At 36.1% G+C, this 26714-nt stretch overlaps 1 protein-coding gene across 1 annotated transcript; it reads right to left on the reverse strand.

Annotated features, from left to right (window-relative positions):
- Positions 1-1488: 1488 nt before the first annotated feature.
- LOC114319622 (uncharacterized) lies at positions 1489-26254 on the reverse strand. The gene is made up of 8 exons (XM_082885600.1): positions 26045-26254; positions 25637-25941; positions 4137-4340; positions 3708-3979; positions 3546-3602; positions 2638-2738; positions 2261-2477; positions 1489-1769 (listed from the first exon to the last, which is right to left on the reverse strand). The coding sequence occupies exons 1-8, from the start codon at positions 26252-26254 to the stop codon at positions 1489-1491; spliced, it is 1647 nt and encodes a 548-aa protein (XP_082741726.1).
- Positions 26255-26714: the final 460 nt, after the last annotated feature.

Genomic DNA, 26714 nt, shown 5'->3' on the forward strand with positions numbered 1-26714 from the left:
AGCATAGAAAATAAGCTTCTAGAATCTCTGAAAATTGCGCAGTTCACTCGAGCAAAGAAAATCTCACTCGAGCGAGCATGTTTCCAGCACAGAAACTCAAAATTCAAACATGTATAACTCTTTTGTTCGGACTCCGTTTTAGGTCGTCCTTGTGTCCAAATAGAAGCCCAGAAACAAGCTTTCTAATGGTTCTAGTCTCACATCCAAATTCAAAGTGTGGAAAGATAAAAGGGCAAAAGAGTGAAGGTTGGTCAAAAACAAAAACTCAAATTTAGGGCTTTTGATTTAATCTTGCCTAAATACCTTGTTAAGGCTTCAATCAAGGTTCTAAACATCACCCAAGGGTCCTCAATTATAATATATAAGGTTCACTTTGCCAACCCATCAATACCAAGAGTCCAACAACCATACAAGTTTAAAAGTGACGGGCACCACTTTACACCAATTCGATACATATTAGAATCCGAGTCATTACAGATAGAACACAATGAAAAATTGAAAAATAGCATGCTATTAATTGTTGTAGGCAGCCAAAGCAATATGTTGCACGGCATAGTTGTTGAATCATCCAATGCCTTCATGATTAATCAGATCTCAAGTACCTGAGAGAAGAGGAACGATAATTAATCTCCAAACAATTTGATGGCATATAATACACAAGGAAAAGAAGACATATGTAACAAGTTGCATTGGTCTGAAAATTAGATTTTTGGTTTCATATTGAAGAATAATATAAAAATGATATTGTAAGCCAGATGCACAAATCAAGCGTACCTATAAAACTCCATCGAGAGATACTAGTCTACCCAAAACTCCATCAATTGATCTATTCTCAACCCCAACCATGGTTACAACTTAAAACTCAAAAGTTACATTTCCATCAATTGTCATAAATTTTTTTTTTTTAAAACAAAGGTTTCTAGCCATAATGCTCTAACTAGCATAATTGTTTAAAGAGAATAATGTGCTTCGACATTAAGGAATTTGAAACCAACAACAAAATGCACTTTTTCTCTTTGGAGTCACAAAAGATGAGATTTCGGTATCTTGAATATATGATTTTGGCAACAGAGATTGATTAAAACTTTACTTGATCACCTCTTCTGTATTTTTCCAGATGACACTAGTAATGAAAACCTAGTTGAACTATTTTACTCCTTAAAAATGCAAAAGAGACAGAAAATGGTTGAACTATCTAAAGCATTACTGATAGTTGCTGACCACATAGACAACTATATTTGAATTTGTGCTTCTTGCTCCTATCCTTAACATTGCCAATTACTTCCTCAAGAATCCTAGTTCAACGAAAAAAACAAAATACAAAAACAAATGAGAATTTGTGAATGATTATGAACAAAATACCTGCTCATGATTACATTTCAATTTTAGCTCCTCTACTTCCATGTATACTCCCCTAGTTCCAACAAGAGTGTTTCTAATCACTAGCAACTGAGTACCAGCATCATTAATCGCCATACGATCTTTTGGTCATTCCTCTGAACAAGTGATTCCAACCTTAAGAATCAAAATGAAGCACTCCTGAATTTTGTGACTATTAACAGAGCTTTGATCTTTTTGTTTAAACAGTCTTGGATCGGCAATAATGCTTGCTGCTTGTTCGGGCAAAGCAATCTTAATGAAGTTATGAAGACCCAAACTATCACAAAACATGTTATCTGTAGGTCTCTTCCCCGTGAACATCTCTAACAAAAGGATGCCATAACTATATACATCACCAAATGTTGACACCTCATTTCCCATTCCATATTCTGCAATTCATGCATTAATATGTTAGGGACTAAGATTTGCTGATATTGGTACATCCACCCATTGATGGCACAAAATAATCACAAATTCAAGTAAGCTACACACCCTAACATGAGGAAAATAAAAATATATATATATTTAATAAAATAAAAAGTTATAGTTTTAAAAGTCATTCATCCATCCATCCATTGTACTGCATGTGAGAGAAATACACTAAAAACAATCAGTGAAAAATTTATTATAGTGCATTGTGAGGAACAAAAGCAAAAAACCATCAACTCTATTTCATTGATTAAAAGAGCAGATTCATGGCTGTGTGAATCAAAAATAGATTCTATAGTGCAATGAAGGCACAAAGGGAAACAAACAACCTGAGAGATATATTTACCAGCAGCAGCATAACCGACAGATCCTCTTATGCCAATAGAACTCGATTGGTTTGCTGAATGGTCATAGGTAGCTTATGGAAGGAATCTTGCTAATCCAAAGTCACCTACATGAGCGGTCATTTCATCGTCCAAAAGAACATTGCCTGGCTTAAGATCACAATGAACGATTGGTACTGAACAATGATTGTGAAGATAATCAAGTGCAGAAGCAACATCAATGGCAATATCTAACCTCTGTACAAGATCTAAATTCCTTGAGTATTGATGTGCCTTATCTTCATTCTCATTTGCATGTAACCAATCCTCTAGGCTACCATTAGCCTAATTTAGCCATAAGCTCATAAACAAGAGCTTTGAAATCATTACCATGATAGTCAACACTAGAACATGTTGTTTGGATGTTTCGATGTTTCATGTGCCTCAAGGTCTCACACTCAGTGAAGAAACTCTTGGAAGCTCCAAGACGTTGAAGGTTTAGTACTATCACTGCTACAACATTTTCACCTTCACCAAGAACTCCTTTGTACACAAAACCAAAACTACCCACACTGACCAAATTGGATGGAGAAAACCCATCAGTAGCTTTAAGTAGACTTTGGTATGACAATTTAAAAAATGAGAGCTCTAAATATTTGAAAGAATGTACTTTTTTAGTCTTTCTACACCAGCAAGGATATAGGAAACATATTAGAATTAGTCCTAGAAGCCCAAAAGATATAAGGATTATTAATTTCAAGCTTCAATTAAAATTTTCCCGTTGGAACCCCTTGAAGTCGCAACTGTATAGCTATAATTCAGGTACGCCCCCACAAAGCTTGTCATTTCCCTTAACCGAAATAGATGTTACGTTCTAAAATATGCCACTTTCTGGTACTGCACCCTCAAAATCATTGAATGATAGATTTAATTTTTTTAGAAGGGAAAGTCCTCTAAATAGTCTGGGATTTTTCCAGAGAAATTGTTGTGAGAAAGATCTAACTCCTCCATACCTCTCAAATTACTTGAAGGAAGGATTCCCCAGAATTTGTTGCTCTCTATATGTAGTAATCTCAAATTTTGAGCAACTACCAAGAGTGCTTGGAATTTCACCGGCCAACATGTTCTCAGAAACATCAAGTTATTCTAGATTTTTTAAAATTCCAATTTCCATTGGAAGGGAATCAGTCAAATCATTACAAGATATGTATAGATATAATAACGATAAGAGACTGAGAACTTCGCTGGGTATGGTACCACTAAGATTGTTTTGAACAAGTCTTAGTTCCTGTAACATTTGGCATTTCCCCAGACTTCAAGGGATTCTGCCATGAAGATTATTGTTGCATAACATAAGATTTGTCAACACAATTAATTTCCAAAAGACAATGGGATGTACCCGTAGATCATTACCTGAGAGATCCATTTTTTGTAGCTTTTGAAACTTTCCAATATCAGCAAGAATGTTACCTGTGAAATTGTTGTTTAACAAGTCAAGAAGTTTCAAATTAATCAGATTCCCTATCTCGGTCGAGATAATCCTATCTATGTCATTGATGCTCAATATTAGTTTACCAAGATTAGTGTATAAATTGCCAATGGATTCAGGCAACAATCCTTCAAAATTGTTGTTGCTCAAATCTAGAGTGTACAAATTTATCGCATTGGTCAAAGAATAAAGAAAGCTCAAGTTATCAGCTTCCCCAATTCCTAAATCATTGCCATGAAAATTTAACAGCTGAAGATCATGCAGTTTGCTCAAATGAGGAACTTTTCCAATAAATTTACTACTGGCCAAGCCAAGGCGATGTAGTTTAGTGGCATTAGACATTGAAACAGGAATGGATCTAGTAAATGAGTATACACCAACTTCAATGACACTAAAATTGGGAAAGAGTAATTCCTAGGTCTTAGGGAAGGCTCTCTTGAATTTGGTTCATTACAACATTAAATTCTGTAATAGACGAGAGATTAATGATTGAGAAAGGAATGGTACCAACCAACTTGTTAATCCTCAACAGAAAAACTTCCAAATTTGTCAATCGGCCCAGATCATTAGGTATGTCACCACTAATACTAATTTCTTCTGCAACAAATGATAGTTTCCCAAAAGAATAAGGTACACTACCTATTAGATTGTTTCTCCCAATGTACAATCTCTTTAACTTAGATAGAGAACCCAACTCCACTAGAAATTTCCCTCCCAACCTATTGCCAGAAAATTCAAGAACAACTAAGACTGTTGTTACTCAATGATAGTTTGTTGAGAAAGCTTAGATTTCCAATGTGAGGCGAAATGGAGCCTGTTAATTTTTTATGATCCAAGTTCAACAGAATGAGCCCCTGGCTGGAGTAGCCACATGTTACACCAAACCACTGACAGAAGTGGATTGATCCATTCCACGAGTTGAGAGTGTTAGAAAACTGGTTTTTATAGGCTTATTTTGGGCCAACTTTGAGCCCAAAATATAGAGGGTCCCACACGTCTTTTGGGGTGGGTCCAAAGAGGTGATGTGTTTCTTGCCGCATGGCAAGTCACACGATGAAGACGGTTCGTCAAAACCATTTATGAGTGAATGGGGAGTTAACGTCGTTTTTGGGTTCGTGGAATTGGACATTTAAAGAATTAAATGTGGGTTTCCTTATAAGGCTAGTCCCATACTAGAAACTTAAGAGAACTTATGTGTGTATATAAGTTCTAGGTGGCAACACTTGGGTTGAGCCCCAAGGGATACCCCACGTTTGTAAAAGGGAGAAGTTATGGACAAATTGAACCTTGGCTCAAACCACCACACGCGCGCGCGTCGCTGCTGTCCGGGCGCGAGTGTGGGTTGTGGGTCGGGTCGGTTCTTATATTAATTTTTTCGACAAAATTTATTTGAATTTTTTCCAAATTTCTTGCGGGAAAAAATAAATTTAAATTTTGCGCCAATGTAATTTGAATTTGAATTCAAATTTTTGTCCAAAATTTGTGCATCTTTTCAGATCTGAATTCCACTATTTTCTCAACCGTTGAACAGTTATAAAACTACCCAGACAGATTTAAATCTGTCCAGTAGTTACTAGCAGATCTGTCCAGGTTTTTGAACTACATCTGTTCAAAACAGTTGCATATTTGTTCAGTTTCAAATCTGTATCTGTTAGGAAAATTTCATACCTGTTTAGTTTTTCTGGATAGGTTTTTAACTGCTGCAGTTTCAAACAGATATAAACTGCCCGACAGTTATCTGTTCAAACAGTAGTGCACCTGTTGGTTTCAAAACCAATCTGTTCCAGTTTGAAATAACACCTGTTCGGGCCTATAAAATACCAGATCTGTTCTAGCATTTGTTGATTCCGAAAAATTCATTTTGTTGCCTTTCTTTTGCTCTCTTGCATCAATTATTCTTCATATTATTTTAGGAAAAAATTCATAGAGTTAAGAACACAGGTTTTGTTCGCCGTACAAATTGTTTGGAGTACTACTACAAATTGTGAAGATCATTGTATCTTGGGAGATAGATGACATTTTTCAATAAGCACCGTAGCGGGGCGAATCTGTCTTAAGGATAGAGTGTCACACACTCGACTTGATCTTTTTTATTATTCATTCAGTTTGATAAAATAAATTTTGTAAGTTATTTATTTTATTTGTTTGATTTGGTTTCAATTTATTTATTTTACACAGAAGATTGTTCCAACAATCTTAAGACAGATTCGAATTATTCTGTTTATACAGAATTTTTCGTTTGTTTCCTTTCTTCTTTCTTCTTCTTACAAAAATTATTTTTTATGGTTTTAGAAAATAATATTCTCGTTGGAAAAACAAATTATAGAAATATACTGTTTGATAGATAGTAGTTATATATTGCCTATTTTCTTTGACAACTAGTAGTAATATACTGGTGTCATTAACAATTCAAAATATTTATTTGTGAAGTTTGTCAGAAATTAATTTTGGTTTTCAGAAATAATTTCTGAGTGTTCATTAATTAAAATTTTGTTTCTGTGTTTTAATTATTGAAGTGTTACAGAAATTTAATTTTCTGGGTGGAATTAATTTGGTTAAATAAAATTTTATTTTATTTTCAAATTAATTGGAAATAAAAGTTACAATTCTTGTTTCTTTTATTTTTACAGAATTTAATTCTTTAGTTTTGGTTTAAATTTTCTGTGAAGTATACAATTCTAATTATAATTTTGTTTTAGAATTCATGGCTACAGAAAATGGTTAAACTAATGCTCAAACTAGTACTGGTATGGTGGCTGCATTTGCGCTAACCCATCCTTATGTTGGGACTGTGCCAGTGAATCATGGTAAAAAAACCAGAAAAGTTCTTAGGAACAGATTTTTGCAGAGGCAAAGGAAGATCAAGCAAGAAGGTTGCTCAAGCCAATATGACCGAAATGGACAAAATTTCAATAATGTAGATGTCATAAATCTTTTTGCAATTGTTTTCGAGGCAAACCTTGTCGGAAATCCTAAAGAATGGTGGGTGGACACTGGTGCTACTCGCCATATCTGTGCGGACAAAAAGATATTCACATCTTATTCTATAGTGGGCAACAGTGAATGGCTTTTTATGGGCAACTCCTCGACTTCTAAAGTTGAAGGACAAGGGAAGATTATTCTGAAGATGACATCTGGAAAGGAACTCACTCTCAACAATGTGCTGCATGTACCGGACATTCACAAGAGCCTTGTTTCTGGATCTTTGTTGAGTAAAAATGGGTTTAGGCTAGTTTTTTAAAGTGACAAGTTTGTACTTACCAAAAACGGGATGTATGTAGGAAAATGTTACATGTCTGATGGCATTTTCAAAATGAATGTAATGACTGTTGTACCATCTGTTATTAATAAAAATACATCTTCTTCTTACTTGCTTGAGTCTTCAAATTTATAGTATGGTAGACTTGGGCATGTTAATTATGGATCTTTGCGTAGATTAATTAATATGGAATGTTTACCTAAATTTGACATTGATTCAAATCATAAATGTGAAATTTCCATTGTGGCAAAATTATCCAAAACTCATTTTCATTCAATTGAAAGAAGTACAGAACCACTTGAATTAATTCATAGTGACATTTGTGATTTTAAATCAATTCAAACTAGAGGTGGAAAAAAGTATTTTATCACTTTTATAGATGACTATACTAGATATAGTTATATTTATTTAATTCGAACCAAAGATGAAGCTTTGGAAACTTTCATTCAATATAAGAATGAAGTTGAAAATCAACTTGGTAAGAAAATTAAGAAACTTAGAAGTGATAGAGGTAGAGAATATAAATCACCTTTTGGTGAATTTTGTAAAGAACATGGAATAGTTCATCAAACCACTACTCCTTACTCACCTTAGCAAAATGGAATTGCTGAAAGGAAAAATATGACTTTGTGATGAATGATGAATGCCATGTTAATAAGTTCTGAATTACCATGTTAATAAGTTCTGAATTACCATGTTAATAAATGATGAATGCCATGTTAATAAGTTCTGAATTACCTCAGAACTTGTAGGGGGAAGTAATACTTTCTACTAATTATATTTTAAATAAAGTATCCCGAAAGAAAGTGAATCAAACACCTTGTGAATTGTGGCATGAGAGAGTACCATCCTACAAATACTTAAAAGTGTGGGGGTGTTTGGCTAAAGTGGCTATTCCTAGTCCTAAAAAGACTAAGATAGGTCCTAAACTATTGATTGCATTTTTATTGGTTATGCCATGAATATCAATCTTTGATTCATAAATCAGAACATTCCGAAATGCATGTAAATACTATTATTGAATCTCGAAATACATCATTCTTTGAACATGTATTTCCAAACAAGACTGGACAAGAGACTAGTATTAATAAAAGATCTTTTGATGCTATTACTAGTCAGGTTTAAGAACATGATCAAGAACAAGAGCAAGAGATAAATCAAAATGATGAACAGGAACCTAGGCGTAGTAAACGTGCTAGAACCTCAAAATCTTTTGGTCCAGATTTTCTAACAATTTTTTTTAGAAAATGAGCCTTTAAATTTTAAAGAAGCTATGTCCAGTCCTGAAGCTTCCTAATAGAAAGAGGCTGTAAATAGCGAAGTTAAATCCATCTTACAAAATCACACTTGGGAATTGGTGGATTTACCACCAGGTTGTAAACCTCTTGGATACAAGTGAATTTTCAAAAGAAAAATGAAAGCGGATGGATCAATTGACAAATACAAAGCAAGACTTGTGGTCGAAGGTTTTAGACAAAAAGAAGGTCTTGATTATTTTGACACATACTCACTAGTTAAAAAAATAACATCCATTAGAATGCTAATTGCTATTGCATCATTGTACAATCTAGAAATTCATCAAATGGATGTGAAAACCACTTTCTTAAATAGTGAGTTAGATGAAGAAATTTACATGGAACAACTAAAAGGATTTTTTGTTCCAGGAAAAGAAAAGAAAGTGTGTAAATTGGTTAAATCATTATATGGTTTAAACAAGCGCCAAAGCAATGGCATGAGAAATTTGACAAAGCAATGATGTCAAATGGATTCAAAATTAATGAATGTGACAAATGTGTTTATATTAAAAACACAAACAAAGGATATGTCATTGTATGTCGTTGTGTAGATAATATGCTCATCATAGTTAATAATAATGAAATGATTAAAACTACCAAGAAAATGTTAAATAAACATTTTGACATGAAGGACATGGGGATTGCTGATGTAATTCTTGGTATGAAAATTATCAAAACATCAGAAGAATATGCTTTGTCACAATCGCATTACATTAAGAATATACTTGATAAATTTAGCAAAGATGATGATCATCTTGCTAGAACACCTGTGGATGTTAATTTGTTTCTTTCTAAGAATGTATAAGAAAGTATTTCTCAATTAGAGTATGCCTAAATTATTGAAAGTTTAATGTACTTGATGAACTGTACTCGTCCGGATATAGCTTATGTAGTAAGTAAATTAAGTAGATATACGAGTAATCTAGGAGTAAAACACTGGAAAGCAATTATAAGGGTTTTAAGATATCTCCAATTTACTCGTAACATTGGGCTAAATTATACAAGATATCTAGCAGTACTTGAAGGATACTGTGATGCAAACTGGATATCGGATACTAGAGACTCAAAATCCACTAGTGGATATGTCTTTACTCTTGGTGGGGCGGCTGTATCTTGGAAATCTTCCAAACAGACTTGCATTGCTTGGTCTACCATGGAATCAAAATTCATAGCTTTAGATAAAGCTGGGGAAAAAGCAGAATGGCTTCATCACTTCCTTGAAGATATCCCAATATGGCCAAAACCGGTGCCTGTTATATGCATATATTGTGATAGTCAATCAGCAATAGGTAGAGCACAGAGTCATATGTATAACGGTAAATCATGACACATTCATCGTTGACATAACATTGTAAGACAACTACTTTCTAATGGAATTATTTCCATTGAATATGTGAAGTCTAAAGACAACATAGTGGATCCACAAACCAAAGGGTTAGCAATAGAGTTAGTTGAGAATTCATTGAGGGGAATGAGACTTAAGCTTATTAAATAAGAGTTACCACAACGGCAACCTAACCTAGTTGACTGGAGATCCCAAGATCTAAGTTCAAAGGGACAACCAAGTTGTGTATGACTCAGAAGGATCACTGGGGAGTCAAACTCCTACCCATTTCTAGGATGAAATATTGATGTCTGCAGTGTTTTAGGTTAAGTAAAATTTTAATGATTCTTATATCTAGGTAAACCTAGTGGAGTATGGTAGGATACTCTTCATAAGAATCACCTATGTGAGTGTGAACTGGGCCGGTTTTACGAGATTTGTGAAGGGCTGTAAGTCTTTAGAACACTCATGAAAGACCAGGTTGTTCAGGGCCAAAATGAACACAATAGTGAGAACTAAACTGTGTCAGGTGATATTCTGTGTGAGTTCTATTGTCTTGGTTTACACAAACGACTGAACAGTTCAAGACATTATGTTCATTGGTTAGCTAGTAAATTCGATAGTGTCTCACAAGGGAAGGTTCAAAGCCAAAAGTTACCTATTCTTTACAGAATATTTTAAATTTCTATACTCTCTGAAATTAGATCATGTTGTTGCATTTTCTCTCCGTCAAATTCCATTCATGTGGGGGATTGTTGGAAAACTAGTTTTTATAGGCTTATTTTGGGCCAACTTTGAGCCCAAAATAGAGAGGGTCCCACACATCTTTTGAGGTGGGTCCGAAGAGGTGACGTGTTCCTTACCGTGGCAAGTTACACAATGAAGACGATTCGTCAAAACCATTTATGAGTGAATGGGAAGTTAACGTCGTTTTTGGGTTCGTGGAATTGGACATTTAAGGAATTAAATGTGGGTTTCCTTGTAAGGCTAGTCTCACATTGGAAACTTAAGAGAACTTATGTGTGTATATAAGTTCTAGGTGGCAACATTTGGGTTGGGCCTCAAGGGCACCCCAAGTTTGTAGAAGGAAGAAATTATGAACAAATTGAACCTTGGCTCAAACCACCACATGTGTGCACGCCGCGGCAGTTCGGCCAGCCGAGCCGTGCCAAGCTCGGGTGTGAGTTGTGGGTCAGGTCAGTTCTTATATTAATTTTTTCGACAAAATTTATTTAAATTTTTTCCAAATTTCTTGCGGGAAAAAATAAATTTAAATTTTGTGCCAATGTAATTTGAATTTGAATTCAATTTTTTTTCCCAAAATTTGTGCCTCTTTTCAGATCTGAATTCCACTATTTTCCCAACCGTTGAATAGTTATAAAACTACCCATACATATTTAAATCTGTCCAGTAGTTACCAGCAAATCTGTCCAGGTTTTTGAACTGCACCTATTTAAAGCAGTTGCATATCTGTTCAGTTTCAAATTTGTATCTGTTAGGCAGATTTCATACCTGTTCAGTTTTTCTGGATAGGTTTTTAACTGCTGCAGTTTCAAACAGATATAAACTTCCCAGCAGTTATTTGTTCAAATAGTAGTGCACCTTTTGGTTTCAAAACCAATCTCTTCCAGTTTGAAATGACACCTATTCGGGTCTATAAAATACCAGATCTGTTCCAGCATTTATTGATTCTGAAAAATTCATTTTGCTGCCTTCCTTTTGCTCTCTTGCATTAATTATTCTTCATATTATTTAGGAAAAAATTCAGAGAGTTAAAAACACAGGTTTTGTTCGCCGTACAAATTGTTTGGAGTGCTACTACAATTTGTGAAGATCATTGTATCCTGGGAGATAGACGTCATTTGTCCGTATGCACTGTAGTGGGGTGAATCTGTCTTAAGGACAGAGTGTCACACACTTGACTTGATCTTTTTTATTATTCATTCGGTTTCGGTAAAATAAATTCAGTAAGTTATTTATTTTATTTGTTTGATTTGGTTTTAATTTGTTTATTTTACACAGAAGATTGTTTCAACAGAGAGTACCGAATGGATCACTGGTTATTTCAAACTTGAATGCAAACAAGGCTAGCCGGTCAGTCTTATTCCCACCATGAATAGAGCAGATAAGAACAACAAAATGCATCAATAGAAAGATAGGCCATGGCACTATTGAACCCAGCTGGGTATTGGAAACAACAAATTGAGTTTGAAAGTCTATTGTGTTTTGCACTGTTTTAAAAAAATTTCAATCTGTTCTCTCACTTTGAAGAATGAATCAGAGCATCAATTTTATTATTTAGAGTTCTTTTCACGCTGCCCTTAATTTTTGTTACTTTATCTAAGTTCTTATCCCTATCTGTTAAATATACATAATAATTACAGCATGATTTAATCAAGTTTATTATTATGAGGGAGAACAGGAAACCAATCACGTTGGTTCCAATTTTGTGAATTTGATTTTTTTTAAAATTGAATCTTTTTATTTTTTTGTTTTTAGTGAATTTTTAAAATATTCTAAGAATTTTTTTTTCCCTTTTTAGATACACTTAATATAAATACAATTAAAAAATTATAGGGTAAATTAAACTTTCACCCTTGCACTTTGCACCAAATCTCATTTTGGCCCTTACACATGAAATCATGACAGTCAACCCCCTTCACTTCTAGTCAAATCCCACTTTGGTCCCTGGACATGAAATTGTAACTGTCAACCCCCTGTACTTTGGTAAAATCACGCTTTGATCCATATATAAGTGTAAATGTCCCATTTTTGTTACTCAATTATTTAAATCTTTAACAGAATCTAGTCACGTGATAAGAATGTGACTAACACAATCTTCTGTCTATTTATCTTTCTTTCTCTTTGATTTTTTTGTCGCATTTTTTTTATTTCAAAGTTTTACTTTCTTGACTTTTCATCCCATTAAAGTGGGATTTGACTAAAAATGTAAGGTCGTTGACTGTCATGATTTCATGTATAGAGAGGCTAAAGTGAGATTTGGTGCAAAGTGCAGGGGTGCAAAGTGTAATTTACCTAAAAGTATAATATTTGGGATTTTAAAAAAAATTAGTAAATATAAAAAATATATATAAAAAAAAAGACAATTCAGTACATTTTTGTATTCTTGTATATTTATTGATTTTTTAAAATATTTTTTTATAAATATTTTATTTTTCAGGTACATTTAGGTTAAGTACATTTAAAAATTTAAAAATTTACTTAAAATATTTTAAAAAATTTATTAAAAAAAATATGAAAAACGAAAATTTAATTTTTAAAAAATTAAATTCAGAAAATTGGAATAAAGTTTTTATCTGTTTATCTGTGAATCAAACCAAACTTATGAAACATGTGTTAGGACATTTCTTATGCTTTTCTCTTCCTTTCTTCCACGGGTTAACTATTTTGTGAATTCATTGCTTCTTTGTTTGCAACCAAACAAAATCTTGGATTAAACAAAGGTTCAATTGATAAATAAAGGTTCTAGCACTATTGATAATACATTAAATAAATAAATACATGAGTAAAATATAAGAACACCCAATAAGTTTAATGAAAAAAAATTAAGTTCAACCAGATATTTTTAAGGGATATTTATTAATTAGTCCTATTAACTAGACTTATTTACCTACAGGTCCTAACTGATAAATTTATCACTATAAAAACAATAGACTGATAAATTTATTATTATAAATTTATTCAAAAAAACAAAGAGACTGATAAATTTATCACTTATCAATAGAACTTAATGGGTAATAAGTCTAAAAAATAAGACCTATTGATAACTTACCCCATTTTTAATGCTTGGAAAAACATTTAATCCATAGTGCCAAAATGCTTGGATAAGGAGTTTTATAAATATTTATTTTAATTTTATATTATTTAGTTACTAAATAAATTAAAGGAAGACTTACAGGTCATAATAGGTAACTTATTGTCTAATAGATCCTATGATAATTAATTACGTTTTTCATTAAACACTATTAAAAACGTCACTAATTGTTAATTTTTAGCGACAATTTAAAAATTGTCACAAAAAATGTCACTAATTATAAATTTTAGCAATAGTTTAAAAAATCGTCACAAAAAAAATCACTAACTTTTAACTTTTACCGACAGTTTGAAAAATTCGTTATAGAAAATATCACTAATTATAAGTTTTAGCGACAATTTATAAAAATCATGACAAAAAGAGTCACATCATAAAAATTTATTTTTAGCGATAATTTTATTAATACTTATTTTCAATAGGATTTGATGAGAATTAAATTCAATTATTTGTACCTATTGATAATTTACCCTAAACTTGAATGCCCTTTCTGTGTTTAGTAAACTTTTTTTTCTTTTTTCTTTTTTGCCCTTTTCTAAATCATGTTAAAATTTTTACTTGTTAAGTTTGTCTAAAGTAAATGATCTTGATAATTAAAAAAAATAAATAAATTTTGTTTAAAAATTTTTTCACTAAAGACAAAAATGAGTAAAATTTGTAAAAAAAAAAATATTGAATTATTTTTGTCTTTACTGATATATTTTTATTTTAATTTGAAAGATTATCTAGTCTGAATGAACTTAAAAAATAAAATACTTTAACTAAAAATAAAAACACTAAATGAAATAACCTAAAAATAAGGCAACGTATAAACTACAGTCAATATATCAATATTTCCTCTTCCATAATTACCTGTATTCTAATCTTGTTGTTCTACTAATAAAAAACTTTTGACTCTATCTGTCTACCTTAAGTTCACTTTTTCGTTGAATTTTTAGAATTTGGCAATAAAAATGTCTATAGTAATTTAACGTAGTTTTATCAATTTTATGTGTATTGTGAATCAGTAATGTTAAGGATTAAAAATTCTATCACAAAAAAATACAAAGAAAAAAAGATTTGTAAATTAAACTTGCTATTTATAGTTATGACTTACGCTCAACTTGTGATTTTAAGAAAAAATTAGCATGTTTGTTTTTAACTTTTAGAAAACACTTTTCAAAAAATTCTACTTTTTTTTTTTTTTTTGTATTTTTTTGTTTTCACTGAATTTTTTTTAATATTTAGACACACTTAATATAAATACACTTAACATAACATTTTGACCGCTGATCAATATTTTAAGGGTGAGAAAGTACACATTTTTTAAAAGGTATATATATCATATCATATCAAAAATGATGGGATCCCTTTTTTTGGATCTCCACAATTCTTTTTGAATCTCAACCATCGATGTATGTGTGGGACCCACTCATGTATGTGTGTGAGCCATATCATCAATGGTTGAGATCCAAAGAGTTGTGAGAATCTCTAAAAATAGGGATCTCAATCATTATTGATATCATATCTATCTTATAATTAAAAAAAATAATACAATTTCATACTTTCTAAGTTATATATAACTAAAAGAACAAAAATTTGTCATAACCAAATACAACATAAGGCATAACTAAAAAACAAATGGGTCATAACTAAAATAATGTTATAACTAAAAACAAAATGACATAATTAGGAATGCATACAGTATATTCTTTTCAAGGGTGTATATATTAGAATTTCCCTTTAAGGATAAGTTATATGGACCAACTCTAAATTTAAAAATATATATATATATAATAATTCTATAATTTTTTATTTTTATCTTTTTTTTTTTAGTAAAATTTAATGCATTCAAATTGATACAAACAGTGAAAGATATAAAAATTAACAACATACAATTTATGTTTTCATATAAAAAGATGATATAATATCATGTTTTTCATCAATATAACTAACAAATTATTAATAAAAATTAGGTCAAATGTTATATAAATTAATAGTTTATGTAAACTTAATAAAATTATGTCAAAATTATAAACTTAAGTATATTTTCTTCAAATTTTAAAAAAAAATTAGTGTAATTTATCCATATTTTAAGGAGCGATGAATTTCACAAATAATTTGATAAGTAGAGTATTTTAATAAATAATTATATTTGAAATATAAATTTTCACCAAAAAGACCTAAAGTATAAAGCATAATTACTATAGCGATTCCGGTTTTCCTCCATTGTTTATTATGTTTCGGACTCGGCCCCGTAGGTGTTGTTGTTGCCTTTATCTTGTTTCCATTCTTTAATTCCTTGTAGTTGAGTTGTGGGATGTGTTGGGTAAGTTTGGAACAGGTTGGGTGTGATTTTGAAACAAATGGTTGCTGTCCAGATTTTGGCTTCTTCGCTCGAGCTAGGGTTCCTGCGCTCGAGCGAGCTTTGTGTGGTGTGTCTCTTCGCTCGAGTAAGCACTATTGCAAATACAACTTGTTCTTGGGCCTCTATACCCTAGTCCCTTTGTAAAAAGGGTAGAGCTTTGCGTAGGCTACATTTTGATCCGAAAAAAGTTGAGCTTTGGAGCACTTTGAGTTTCTTCCTTCTTCTCTTTTGAGCTCCTAAATAATCTACTCATTCTTATGAGTTTTAACATAAATTTGAGTCATTTTGTATAAATGGTGGAATTTGGAAGTTTTGGGCAGTTAGGGTTTGAGTTTGAAATATTCAAAGAGGGGTCTTCAATTCTAAACTCCATATGTGTATGTGAATCTTAAATGGGGTTTATTGATGCATAATTGTATAAATGGTGAGGGTTTGACCTTTGGGTCAATGTTGTGGATTTTGGGAAGTAATGCCCTAATTGGATTAAATAATTAATTTGTATAATTAATACGGTGAATTATGGAAATATGAAATTGAGTTGAGAATTATGAAATTGGGAAAATGTGAGATTACATGGTGTAGTTGGATTGATTAATCACTCACCTATGAAAAAGTTGATAATTTATCTGTTTGGTAAATTTATTATCTGTTTAGAAATAACTGCTTTGGGCTATCGGTGGAGGATAGTCTTGATTGTTGTAGACACTGCATGTTGATTAGGGAAAATTGAAACTAATCAATCGAAGTATGTCATTGAATGTGACGGTGGAATTAACACATTGAATATGTGAATTGTTGGGTCATTGTATATGACAACTTGTTAAATACATTGTATATGTATATTGTGTGGGAGGAGATAGGGGATGGACTCCATTGATAACTAAGTTGGCCGGAGTGTCCTGGGTGAAAGTCCCGAAACCTTATTTATTTATGGGTGCCGGTTCCCTCGGACGTAGTTTCGTAAAATGGCAAAGTTATGGAAGTGATGATTGATGTTGGCTATTGAAGTGTTGATATATGAGTTGTAGTCTCATTTTTGAATGGTTGAATAATATTGAACCATGTCAATGAATTGACTTGAGTAATAAATGGGAATGAATGGAAATATGAGAACCAATGTTGATTGACTATGGAAAAGGTTTGAGATAGTTTTGAGTAGTTAAACATTTATCGAATGCTAATGTTTTAGTTCATTCTCATATTATGTTTAGCATATCTCTACTGAGCTTTGGCTCACCCTAGAGGGGACATCATTTTCAAGTACAGGTGACATGCCGTCTCCAGTGACGTAGCTTGTGAGGTTTAGAAGCAGAAGGCGTATTTTTGTTATTACCTTTTGTGTTACATGTAAATTCAAGCCAAGGGCTTAATATGTAAAGAGCTAGAACTCTCCTTTTGTTGTAACCAAGTGTTGACTTGGAAGGTTGTAAGCCCGTAGGGCATTACTTTTGTTGTCAACATGTAAGACTTTTTGTGATGAACACTCTGATGAATGAAAATATGTTTTGTCCTCCTATGATTTTGGATCTTATAAATGATTGATTTACGCATTATTTTGAGGGCATTACAACTTGGTATAAGAGCGTATCGGGTTTGAATACTTTGGGTACGTGGGAAGTGGTTAGTACCACAATGGGTTTGTCTCGCTTGTTAGAGACTTATGTATGATGTTATGTGCTTATGTGATAACATGTTTACGCGATTATATGGGTATCGGATTTAGTTTCTGGAATGTTGATCGGGTCTGTGGGTCTCTGGGAGTCCTGTATGAAAAACATTTGATCACTGCCGTTTCTAACTGGAACTCTAGCAACGCCACGGGACGGTCATTATCCGGAAATGAAATTCGTATGTGTTTATTTGATTATGTGCTTATGTGGAGTGAATTACAGTTGTCCATCATATTAGGACACGAGTGAAATAGCTTCGACACATTTGTAAATGTGCTAATTCTTTTGTTACCTTTATTAGGATGTCAGGATGAGGTCGTGGAGGTAGGCGTAGTAGACCTAGGAGGCAGGAGGTGCCTATATCGGATGAGAATCCGGCGCAGGAGGAGGGAGTTGGTCAAGCTAATGTGGCCGAACCAGTTGGTCAGCAGGCCATGGGTGCTTTAGCCCGAGAAATGACAGGAGCATTGAGGGAGTCTATGGACATTCTCTGAGCTGAGAATCAAGTCCAGGCCCATGTAGCTGAGGCAAGGCCATTTTTTCTGAAGAGAGAGTTTTTCCGGTCGAATCCGGATGAGTTCATGGGAGATCCTAAGGAGCCACTGAAGGCTGATGAGTGGCATCGAAGACGGAGGCTTGAAGGTGACCTTGGCATCTTTCTAGCTGAAGGGGGATACGAGTCAGTGGTGGAAGTTTACGCAGGGGCGTATTGGAGGGACTTGGGAGGCTTTTGTTGATGCCTTCCAGAAGAAGTTTTTGCCTCCCACTATTAGGGAGAAGTTGAGGGACCTGATCTGTTAGCTCAAGCAGCTAAATACACTTGTGGTAGAGTTTGAAGCCGCATTTACTAGCTTATCGAGGTTTGCACCTGAGTTAATGGTGTCTGAGGAACGCCGTTGTCTTGAGTTCAAGAAAAAGTTGAGGACCCGGCTCATGTTTCGAGTTGCTGGGTCCATGATTAGAGAGTATGGGCGCCTGGTGCAAGCTGCAGTCCATTTTGAGACCATTATGCATGCTGAGGAGGAAGGGATGACAGCTCTAGAAGGAGTCAGGATGGCCAGGGGGACAGTAGGAGGCAGAGGGGTTCTAACCCTCAGCAGTCCCAGGGAGTGCATTCGAGATCTACCTTTCCAGTACCGAGTTCGGGTTCTGGAGAGGCGGTTAGGGAGACATCACTTGCTTCCAATGTGGCCAGCTAGGCCACAAGTCTCCGGCTTGCCCGCAGAGAGGAGGAGGGCAGCGTTCAGCATCTTCTTCATCCTGTTCTCAGGGCTAGAGTCAGGGTAGAGGCCAGCTACTCACTTGTTATCAGTGTGGGCAGGTGGGGCACCTGAAGAGGTTTTGCCCACAGTTAGGTGGCACATCTAGTGTGTCTAGTTCGAGGTAGACATAGAGTCACCAGCCAGCGCAGTCAGTTCAGGCCTCGAGGGCTAATCAGGGAGCCTCTTCGGCTCAGTCTGTACAGTAGTCTTATGTTTCGAGAGGTGAACAGGTAGATCAGAGACCTTCGAGGCGCGTGTATGCTGTTACCGCGTCGGATCTTGTACCGGCTCCATCAGTAGTGAGAGGTACCTTTTTGTTTTGTAACTCGGTTGCTAATGTGTTGATTGATACGGGTACATCACATTCCTTTATATCTGTCGCATTTACATCTATTTTGGGGTTGGAGTTAGCGCAGTTAGCTTCTCCTATTTGTGTTGTATCACCCGTTGGGGGTGAGTTGGTTTTGAAACAGGGGTGTCGGGGTTGTGATATAGAGGTCGCTGATCATCGACTTCTATTTTCATTTGTAGTAATGGCTATGTCTGGGTTTGATGTGATTTTGGGTATGGACTGGTTATCGTCATACCGGGCTGTTATTGATTGCTACCATTAGAGGGTTACTGTATGTACCTTGAGCAGGGATTGTTTTCATTTCTTGGGAGATCGGGTTGGTAGAGTCTTGCCAGCAGTGTATGATCTGCAAGGGCGGAGTGAGCTTAGTTTTCTTCTCGCTAGCTATATGAGTAGTGAGTGTGATGAGACCCGGACTGAGTTACCGAGAGTGGTTTGTGAGTACTCGGACGTATTTCCTGAGGATCTTGTTAGTTTACCACCCCATCGAGAGATCGGGTTCTCTATTGACCTAGTGCCTGGCACAGCACCGATATCCATGACACCGTATCGTTTTGTAACAGCTGAGTTGAGTGAGTTGAAGATTCAACTCTAGGAGTTGCTAGATAAGGGCTTTATTCGCCCTAGTATTTCACCGTGGAGAGCACCGCCCCTATTTGCTAAAAAGAAAGATGGGGCTTTAAGGCTTTGCATCGATTACCGAAAACTGAACCGGGCTATGGTTAAGAATAAATATCCTATGCCTCGTATAGATGATCTGTTTGACCAGTTGAAAGGATCCCGTTGTTTCTCTAAGATAGATTTGAGATCGGGTTACCATCAGTTGAGGGTCAAAGAGGAGGATATCCCGGAGATGGCATTCCGTACGCGGTATGGCCATTATGAGTTTCTGGTGATGCCTTTTGGGCTCACCAATGCACCGGCTGTGTATATGGACTTGATGAACCGGATCTTCCGGGAGTTCTTAGATCGCTTGGTGGTCGTTTTTGTGGACGACATTCTGATTTATTCACCTTCTGAGGAGGAGCACGAGGAACACTTACGAGTGGTGCTTGAGTTTCTTAGAGCCCATAAGCTGTATGCTAAGTTTGGAAAGTGTGAGTTCTGGCTAAGAGAGGTTAAGTTCTTAGGCCATGTGGTATCCGGGGAAGGGGTATTTGTTGATTCATCCAAGATAGAGGCAGTGCAAGACTGGGCACAGTCTAAGAGTGTTTTTGAGATCCGCAGTTTTCTGGGATGGGCAGGGTATTACCGTCGGTTTGTGAAAGATTTCTCCAGACTAGCTTCGTCTTTGACTAGATTGACACGGAAAGGGGTCAAATTTGTGTGGAGTGAGACTTGTGAAAAGTCGTTCCAAGAGCTTAAAGTTAGACTTGCCACCGCTCCAGTCTTGATTATTCCGGAGAGAGGTTTGGGTTATACAGTATATTGTGACGCCTCACGAGAGGATTTGGGTTGTGTATTGATGCAAGAGGGGAAGGTAGTAGCCTATGGCTCACGTTAGTTGAAAACACACGAGAGGAACTACCCTACTCATGACCTAGAGTTAGCAGCTGTCATTTTTGCCTTAAAGAGTTGGAGGCACTATCTGTACAATGAGAGTTTCAAGGTGTTCTCGGATCATAAGAGTCTGAAGTATCTGTTTACACAGAAAGATTTGAATTTGAGGCAGAGGAGGTGGATGGAATTTATAGAAGATTATGACTTCGAGTTGCATTATCATCCGGGAACGGCTAATATTATGGTCGATGCCCTAAGTAGGAAGTCTATCAGTGACGTAGCTTGTATTGCTATCCGAGAGTGGGAGATGTTGGGAGCTCTTGGTGATTTTGACTTATGCCTGGGTGAATTTGTTGAATCTGCGGTGTTGTTTTCTGTAGTGGCACAACCTACAATTGTGAATCGAGTGTTGGAGACACAGAAGGGTGACCTTGAGGTAGAATCCCTCTGGGAGAAGATCTCTAGTGGGAAGGTAGAGAAGGGATTGATTGTGTATCCAGACCTGAGTGTGAGGTACCGAGACCGCTTGTTTGTGCCGAAGTCTTGCCAAGAGAAAGTACTCCAAGAGTTTCACCATTCACGCCTTGCGGTGCATCCGGGAGGCACTAAGATGTATCGTGATCTGAGTCACCAGTTTTGGTAGAGGGGTATGAAGAAAGATGTGGCAGTGTTTGTGTCGAAGTGCCTTACTTGTCAGCAAGTGAAGGCCGAGCATCAGAGGCCAGCGAGTTTGTTGCAACCCTTGCCTATTGCCGAGTGGAAATGGGAGCATGTCACGATGGATTTTGTCGTGGGTCTTCCAAGGACTCAACGGGGTAGTGATGCCATTTGGGTGGTAGTGGACCGGTTGACTAAGTCGGCGCACTTTATTCCTATGCGCGTGAGAGATTCAATAGATCATCTTGTCGACTTGTACATTCGGGACATAGTGAGGTTGCACGGGTTCCCAGTCTTGATCGTTTCAGATAGAGATCCGTGTTTTACTGCTAGGTTGTGGCAGAGTTTGCAAAGTGCCTTGGACACTAGATTGACTTTTAGCTCGGCTTACCATCCTCAGACTGACGGGCAGTCCAAACGTACTATTCAAATCCTTGAGGATATGTTTCAAGGCTGTGTCCTTGACTTTAGGGGGTCATGGGAGAGGCACTTGCCCTTAGCGGAGTTTGCCTACAACAGTAGTTTCCAATCGAGTATTGGCATGGCACCGTTTGAGGCCTTGTATGGTCGACTGTGTAAATCCCTAGTTTGTTGGGCCGAGATGGGTGATGCACCTTTGTTGGGCCTAGAGTTGGTGTGAGAAACGATAGAGAAAGTTGAACTTATCCGTAAGAGATTAGTTACAGTCCAGAGTCGCCAAAAGAGTTATGTTGACCGTAGGAGGAGACCTTTGGCATTCGAGGTGGGTGATCATGTCTTTCTGAAGATATCACCTAGGCGGGATTTGATGAGGTTTGGGAAGAGTGAGAAGTTGTCCCCTCGGTTTATTGGCCCTTTCAAGATCCTTGAGAGGATTGGTGAGGTTGCTTATCGTTTAGCATTGCTGCCGCAATTGTCCGGAGTGCATGACGTGTTTCATGTTAGGATGCTTCGGAAGTATGAGCCAGATCTATCGCATGTATTGGATTGGACCGACTTAGAGATAGACGATGATGCCTCGTATGAAGAGAGACCGGTGCGAGTCTTGGATAGACGGGACCAAATCTTGCGAGGCAAGACTATTCCTTTGGTCAAGGTCTTGTGGAAATATCACGGGGTTGAGGAAGCCACTTGGGAATGTGCATTGGAGGTCCGAGAAAAACATCCGGACCTATTTGTGAATGTTTGAGCTTATATTGAGAATTTTGGTTTGTTGATGAACTCTAAGAACATTGTATATGTTTCGGATTATGGGAGTATGAAAATTGTTGCTCATGTTTCAAGAAATGAGTTTAATTTAACATTGTATATGTTGAATGTATTTCAGAAATGTAAATAAGTTGTTAACACTGAAGATGTTATAGAAATATGGAATATGTGTTAAAATTAGTTGAATTTCAAAAGAATGCACGTTGACAATGCATGTTGAGTTATATTGTATATTGTTCTCTCGAGAAGAGATGGAATGATCGGTAGTGGATCATGTTGATAAAAGGTTGTATTGTAATCATGTTGAGAATTGAAAAGATCATAATTTTGAAACTTATATATCTAATTTCGGGGACGAAATTCTTTAAGGGGGGACGGTTATAGCGATCCCGATTGTCCTCCATTATTTATTATGTTCCGGACTCGGCCCCGTAGGTGTTGTTGTTGTCTTTATCTTGTTTCCATCCTTTAATTCCTTGTAGTTGAGTTGTGGGATGCATTGGGTAAGTTTGGAACAGGTTGGGTGTGATTTGAAACAAATGGTTGCTGTCCAGATTTTGGCTTCTTCACTCGAGCGAGACTTTTGTCGCTCGAGCGAGCCTTGAGTCTTAGCTTCTTCGCTCGAGCTAGGTTTCCTGCGCTCGAGCGAGCTTTGTGTGGTGTGTCTCTTCGCTCAAGCGAGCACTCTTGCGCTCGAGCGTGTGTTTACGTCTCATTTGACCTGAAGGTTGTGTTTCTTCGCTCGAGCGAGCGAGCTCTATGTTTTGTGTTTCTTCGCTTGAGCAAGGACTCCTGCGCTCGAGCGTGCTTCTGGGTTGCAGACCTGAAGCTTCGCATTGTTCGCTCGAGCGACGCTTCTTGCGCTCGAGCGAGCTTCTTTTGTGACTGGTCGCTCGAGCGACCACTCCTTCGCTCGAGCGAGACTCGAGTATATCAGATTGCAGCAGCAGGATTTTTACACACTTTTTCACTCTCTTCTTCCTCAAAACCCTAAATTCGACACACACTCTCTCTTTACAAATACACCTTGTTCTTGGGCCTCTCTACCCTAGTCCCTTTGTAAAAAGGGTAGAGAGCTTTGCGTAAGTTACGTTTTGATTCGAAAAAGTTGAGCTTTGGAGCACTTTGAGTTTCTTCCTTCTTCTCTTTTGAGCTCTTAAATAATCTACTCCTTCTTATGAGTTTTAACATAAATTTTTGTCATTTTGTATAAATGGTGGAATTTGGATGTTTTGGGGGAGTTAGGGTTTAAGTTTGAAATGTTCAAAGAGGGGTTTCAATTCTAAACTCCATATGTGTATGTGAATCTTAAATGGGGGTTATTGATGTATAATTATATAAATGGTGAGGGTTTGACCTTTGGGTCAATGTTGTAGATTTTGGGAAGTAATTCCCTAATTGGATTAAATAATTAATTTGTATAATTAATACGGTGAATTATGGAATTATGAAATTGAGTTGAGAATTATGAAATGGGGAAAATATGAGATTGCATGGTGTAGTTGGATTGATTAATCACTCACCTATGGAAAAGTTGATAATTTATCTGTTTGGTAAATTTATTATCTGTTTAGAAATAACTGCTTTGGGCTATCAGTGGAGGATAGTCTTGGTTGTTGTAGACACTGCATATTGATTAGGGAAAATTGAACTAATCAATATAAGTATGTCATTGAATGTGATGTTGGAATTAACACATTGAATATGTGAATTGTTGGGTCATTGTATATGACAACTTGTTAAATATATTGTATATGTATATTGTGTGTGAGGAGATAGGGGATGTACTCCATTGTATGGGAGGAGATAGGGGATGGACTCCATTGATAACTAAGTTGGCCGGAGTGTCCTGGGTGATAGTCCCGAAACCTTATTTATTTATGGGTACCGGTTCCCTCGGACGTAGTTTCGTAAAATGGCAAAGTTATGGAAGTGATGATTGATGTTGGCTATTGAAGTGTTGATATATGAGTTGTAGTCTCATTTTTGAATGGTTGAATAATATTATGTCAATGAATTGACTTGAGTAATAAATGGAAATAAATGGAAATATGAGAACCAATGTTGATTGACTACGGAAAAGGTTTGAGATAGTTTTGAGTTGTTAAACATTTATCGAATGCTAATGTTTTAATTAATTCTCATATTATGTTTAGCATATCTCTATTGAGCTTTGGCTCACCGTATAGGGGACATCATTTTCAAGTACAGGTGATATGCCGCCTCCAATGACGTAGCTTGGGAGGTTTAGAAGCTGAAGGCGTATTTTTGTTATTACCTTTTGTGTTACATGTAAATTCAAGCCAAGTGCTATATGTAAAGAGTTAGAACTCTCCTTTTGTTTTAACCAAGTGTTGACTTGGAAGGTTATAAGCCCGTAGGGCATTACTTTTGTTGTCAACATGTAAGACTTTTTGTAATGAACACTCTGATGAATGAAAATATATTTTGTCCTCCTATGATTTTGAATCTTATAAATAATTGATTTATGCATTATTTTGAGGGCTTCACAATTACTATTTACTGCATTCACTCCAAGAATCTAGCTAGCTAACCCCAACAAGAGTCCCCACTTCAACAAATTTCAAAAAAGGCCCAAAATCAAACCAAATAGCCCTTTAAACCAACGCAAATTGAGAGAGAGAGAGAGAGAGAGAAAGAGATGGCGGGTTATAGAGCTGAAGATGAATATGATTAGTTGTTCAAGTTGGTTTTGATTGGTGATTCAGGTGTGGGTAAATTGAACTTTCTCTCGAGGTTTACGAGGAACGAATTTAATCTGGAATCCAAGTCCACTATTGGTGTTGAGTTCGCTATCAAAAGCCTCAACATTGATGGCAAGGTCATCAAAGCTCAAATTTGGGACACTGCTGGTCAAGAAAGGTCTCTCTCTCTGAAATTTTGCTTTTTTCTGATATAGGTATATTTGTATTTGTATGTGTATGTATCTACATTTGTATGCTTGTTGATGTATATCCATCATCCATGTCTGCAAAAGTATACTTCAATTATGTATTTGTTTGTGAAGTTAGCTCTGAATTCTTGTGTTTTCACTTGAATTTTTAATGGGTTTTGTTGAGCCAGGAAAATTAAATGATTATTTGTGAAGTTCAACAATTTTTGACGTGGGTTTTAATGTTTAATGACATTCTTAATGGTCTTTGAAGCCACAAATGGCTATTATTTATAATAATGATTTTGGCATATCCTACCCAATATGATATTCTGTGGGTTAGTGTGGTGATTTTGAAGGAATCAACTTCTTGTTTGACTAAATACAAATTACAGTGAAGCTTCATCCATTCAGTATCTTTATAATGACTGTGTACCTCAGTTCATAGTGAAATGATGTAAAATAGGGAAGCAACTTCTTTACTTTGTTAATAAACAATATCTTGCCTCCTGTTAGCTTATTGAAGTCAATAAACAGTCGCTTGAGCATAGACAGAGAACCAAGCTCCACAGGAATTTTTCCGGCCAGCCTATTGTGATAACATTCATGAGCAACAAGGTTAGAGCAAGCAGATATATTGGCGGGAATTTCACCAGTGATTGAATTATTGCCTAGTTTCAATATTCGCAGTCTTCGTAGATGGCCTAGTTCAGGGGGGATTTGATGAGTGAAGCTATTGTTCTGCAACCACAGTTCCCTAAGGAAGCTCAGATTTCCAACGTGAGGCGAAATAGAGCCTGTCAATATTCAGAGTCACCCTCTTGTGGCAATGGCCACATGTTACGCCAGCCCATTGACAGAAGTGGACAAATTCATTCCACAAATTCAGAGCTCCAAATGGATCACCGGTTATATGAGCCTTGAATGCGAGCAATGCTAGCCGATCTGTCTCATTCCCGGCTACATGAACACGACGAGTAGTAGAGCCTGAACCATCCAAACACACCATGAGAACAAAAACAACATCCATGAACTGGAACAGAGTCCATGACATTGTTCAAACTAACATTTAACTCATCTGGGGAAATAGTGTTGTCTTCAATGTTCTAAATCACTTCTTCTTCTTCTTTTTTCTATTAGGCTTAAAGGTTTCTCGATCAATCCTGTACGGGGAGGAAATAATTCTCCTCGTATAATCCTGTTGACCAAGTCCACGCTCCTCCGTACGACGTCGCTTTGTCACCTGAAAACACAAACGTGAGCTAGCCGGCGGGTGTGTGCCGGAAACCTCTCCGATGCCTAAGTCAGAAATCTTGACGAATAGACAAAGCTCTAAGTTCTCAGAAAGATTGTGTTCAATTACCTCCTCCAAGGTGATGCTTGTAGGCTTTTATAAGTTTCCTGTGGCACAATCCTAGTAGGACTTGTACTTCTCCATGCAGAGTCCTCCTAGGATTCATTCTCCTAAGGATAATGCTTATCCTTTTACACCCTCCCCCACTGCTTAAACCAAG

Source organism: Camellia sinensis, chromosome 8 (genome assembly GCF_055761805.1).
Source record: "Camellia sinensis isolate YWXY chromosome 8, ASM5576180v1, whole genome shotgun sequence".
In the NCBI taxonomy this organism is placed as follows: Eukaryota; Viridiplantae; Streptophyta; class Magnoliopsida; order Ericales; family Theaceae; genus Camellia; species Camellia sinensis.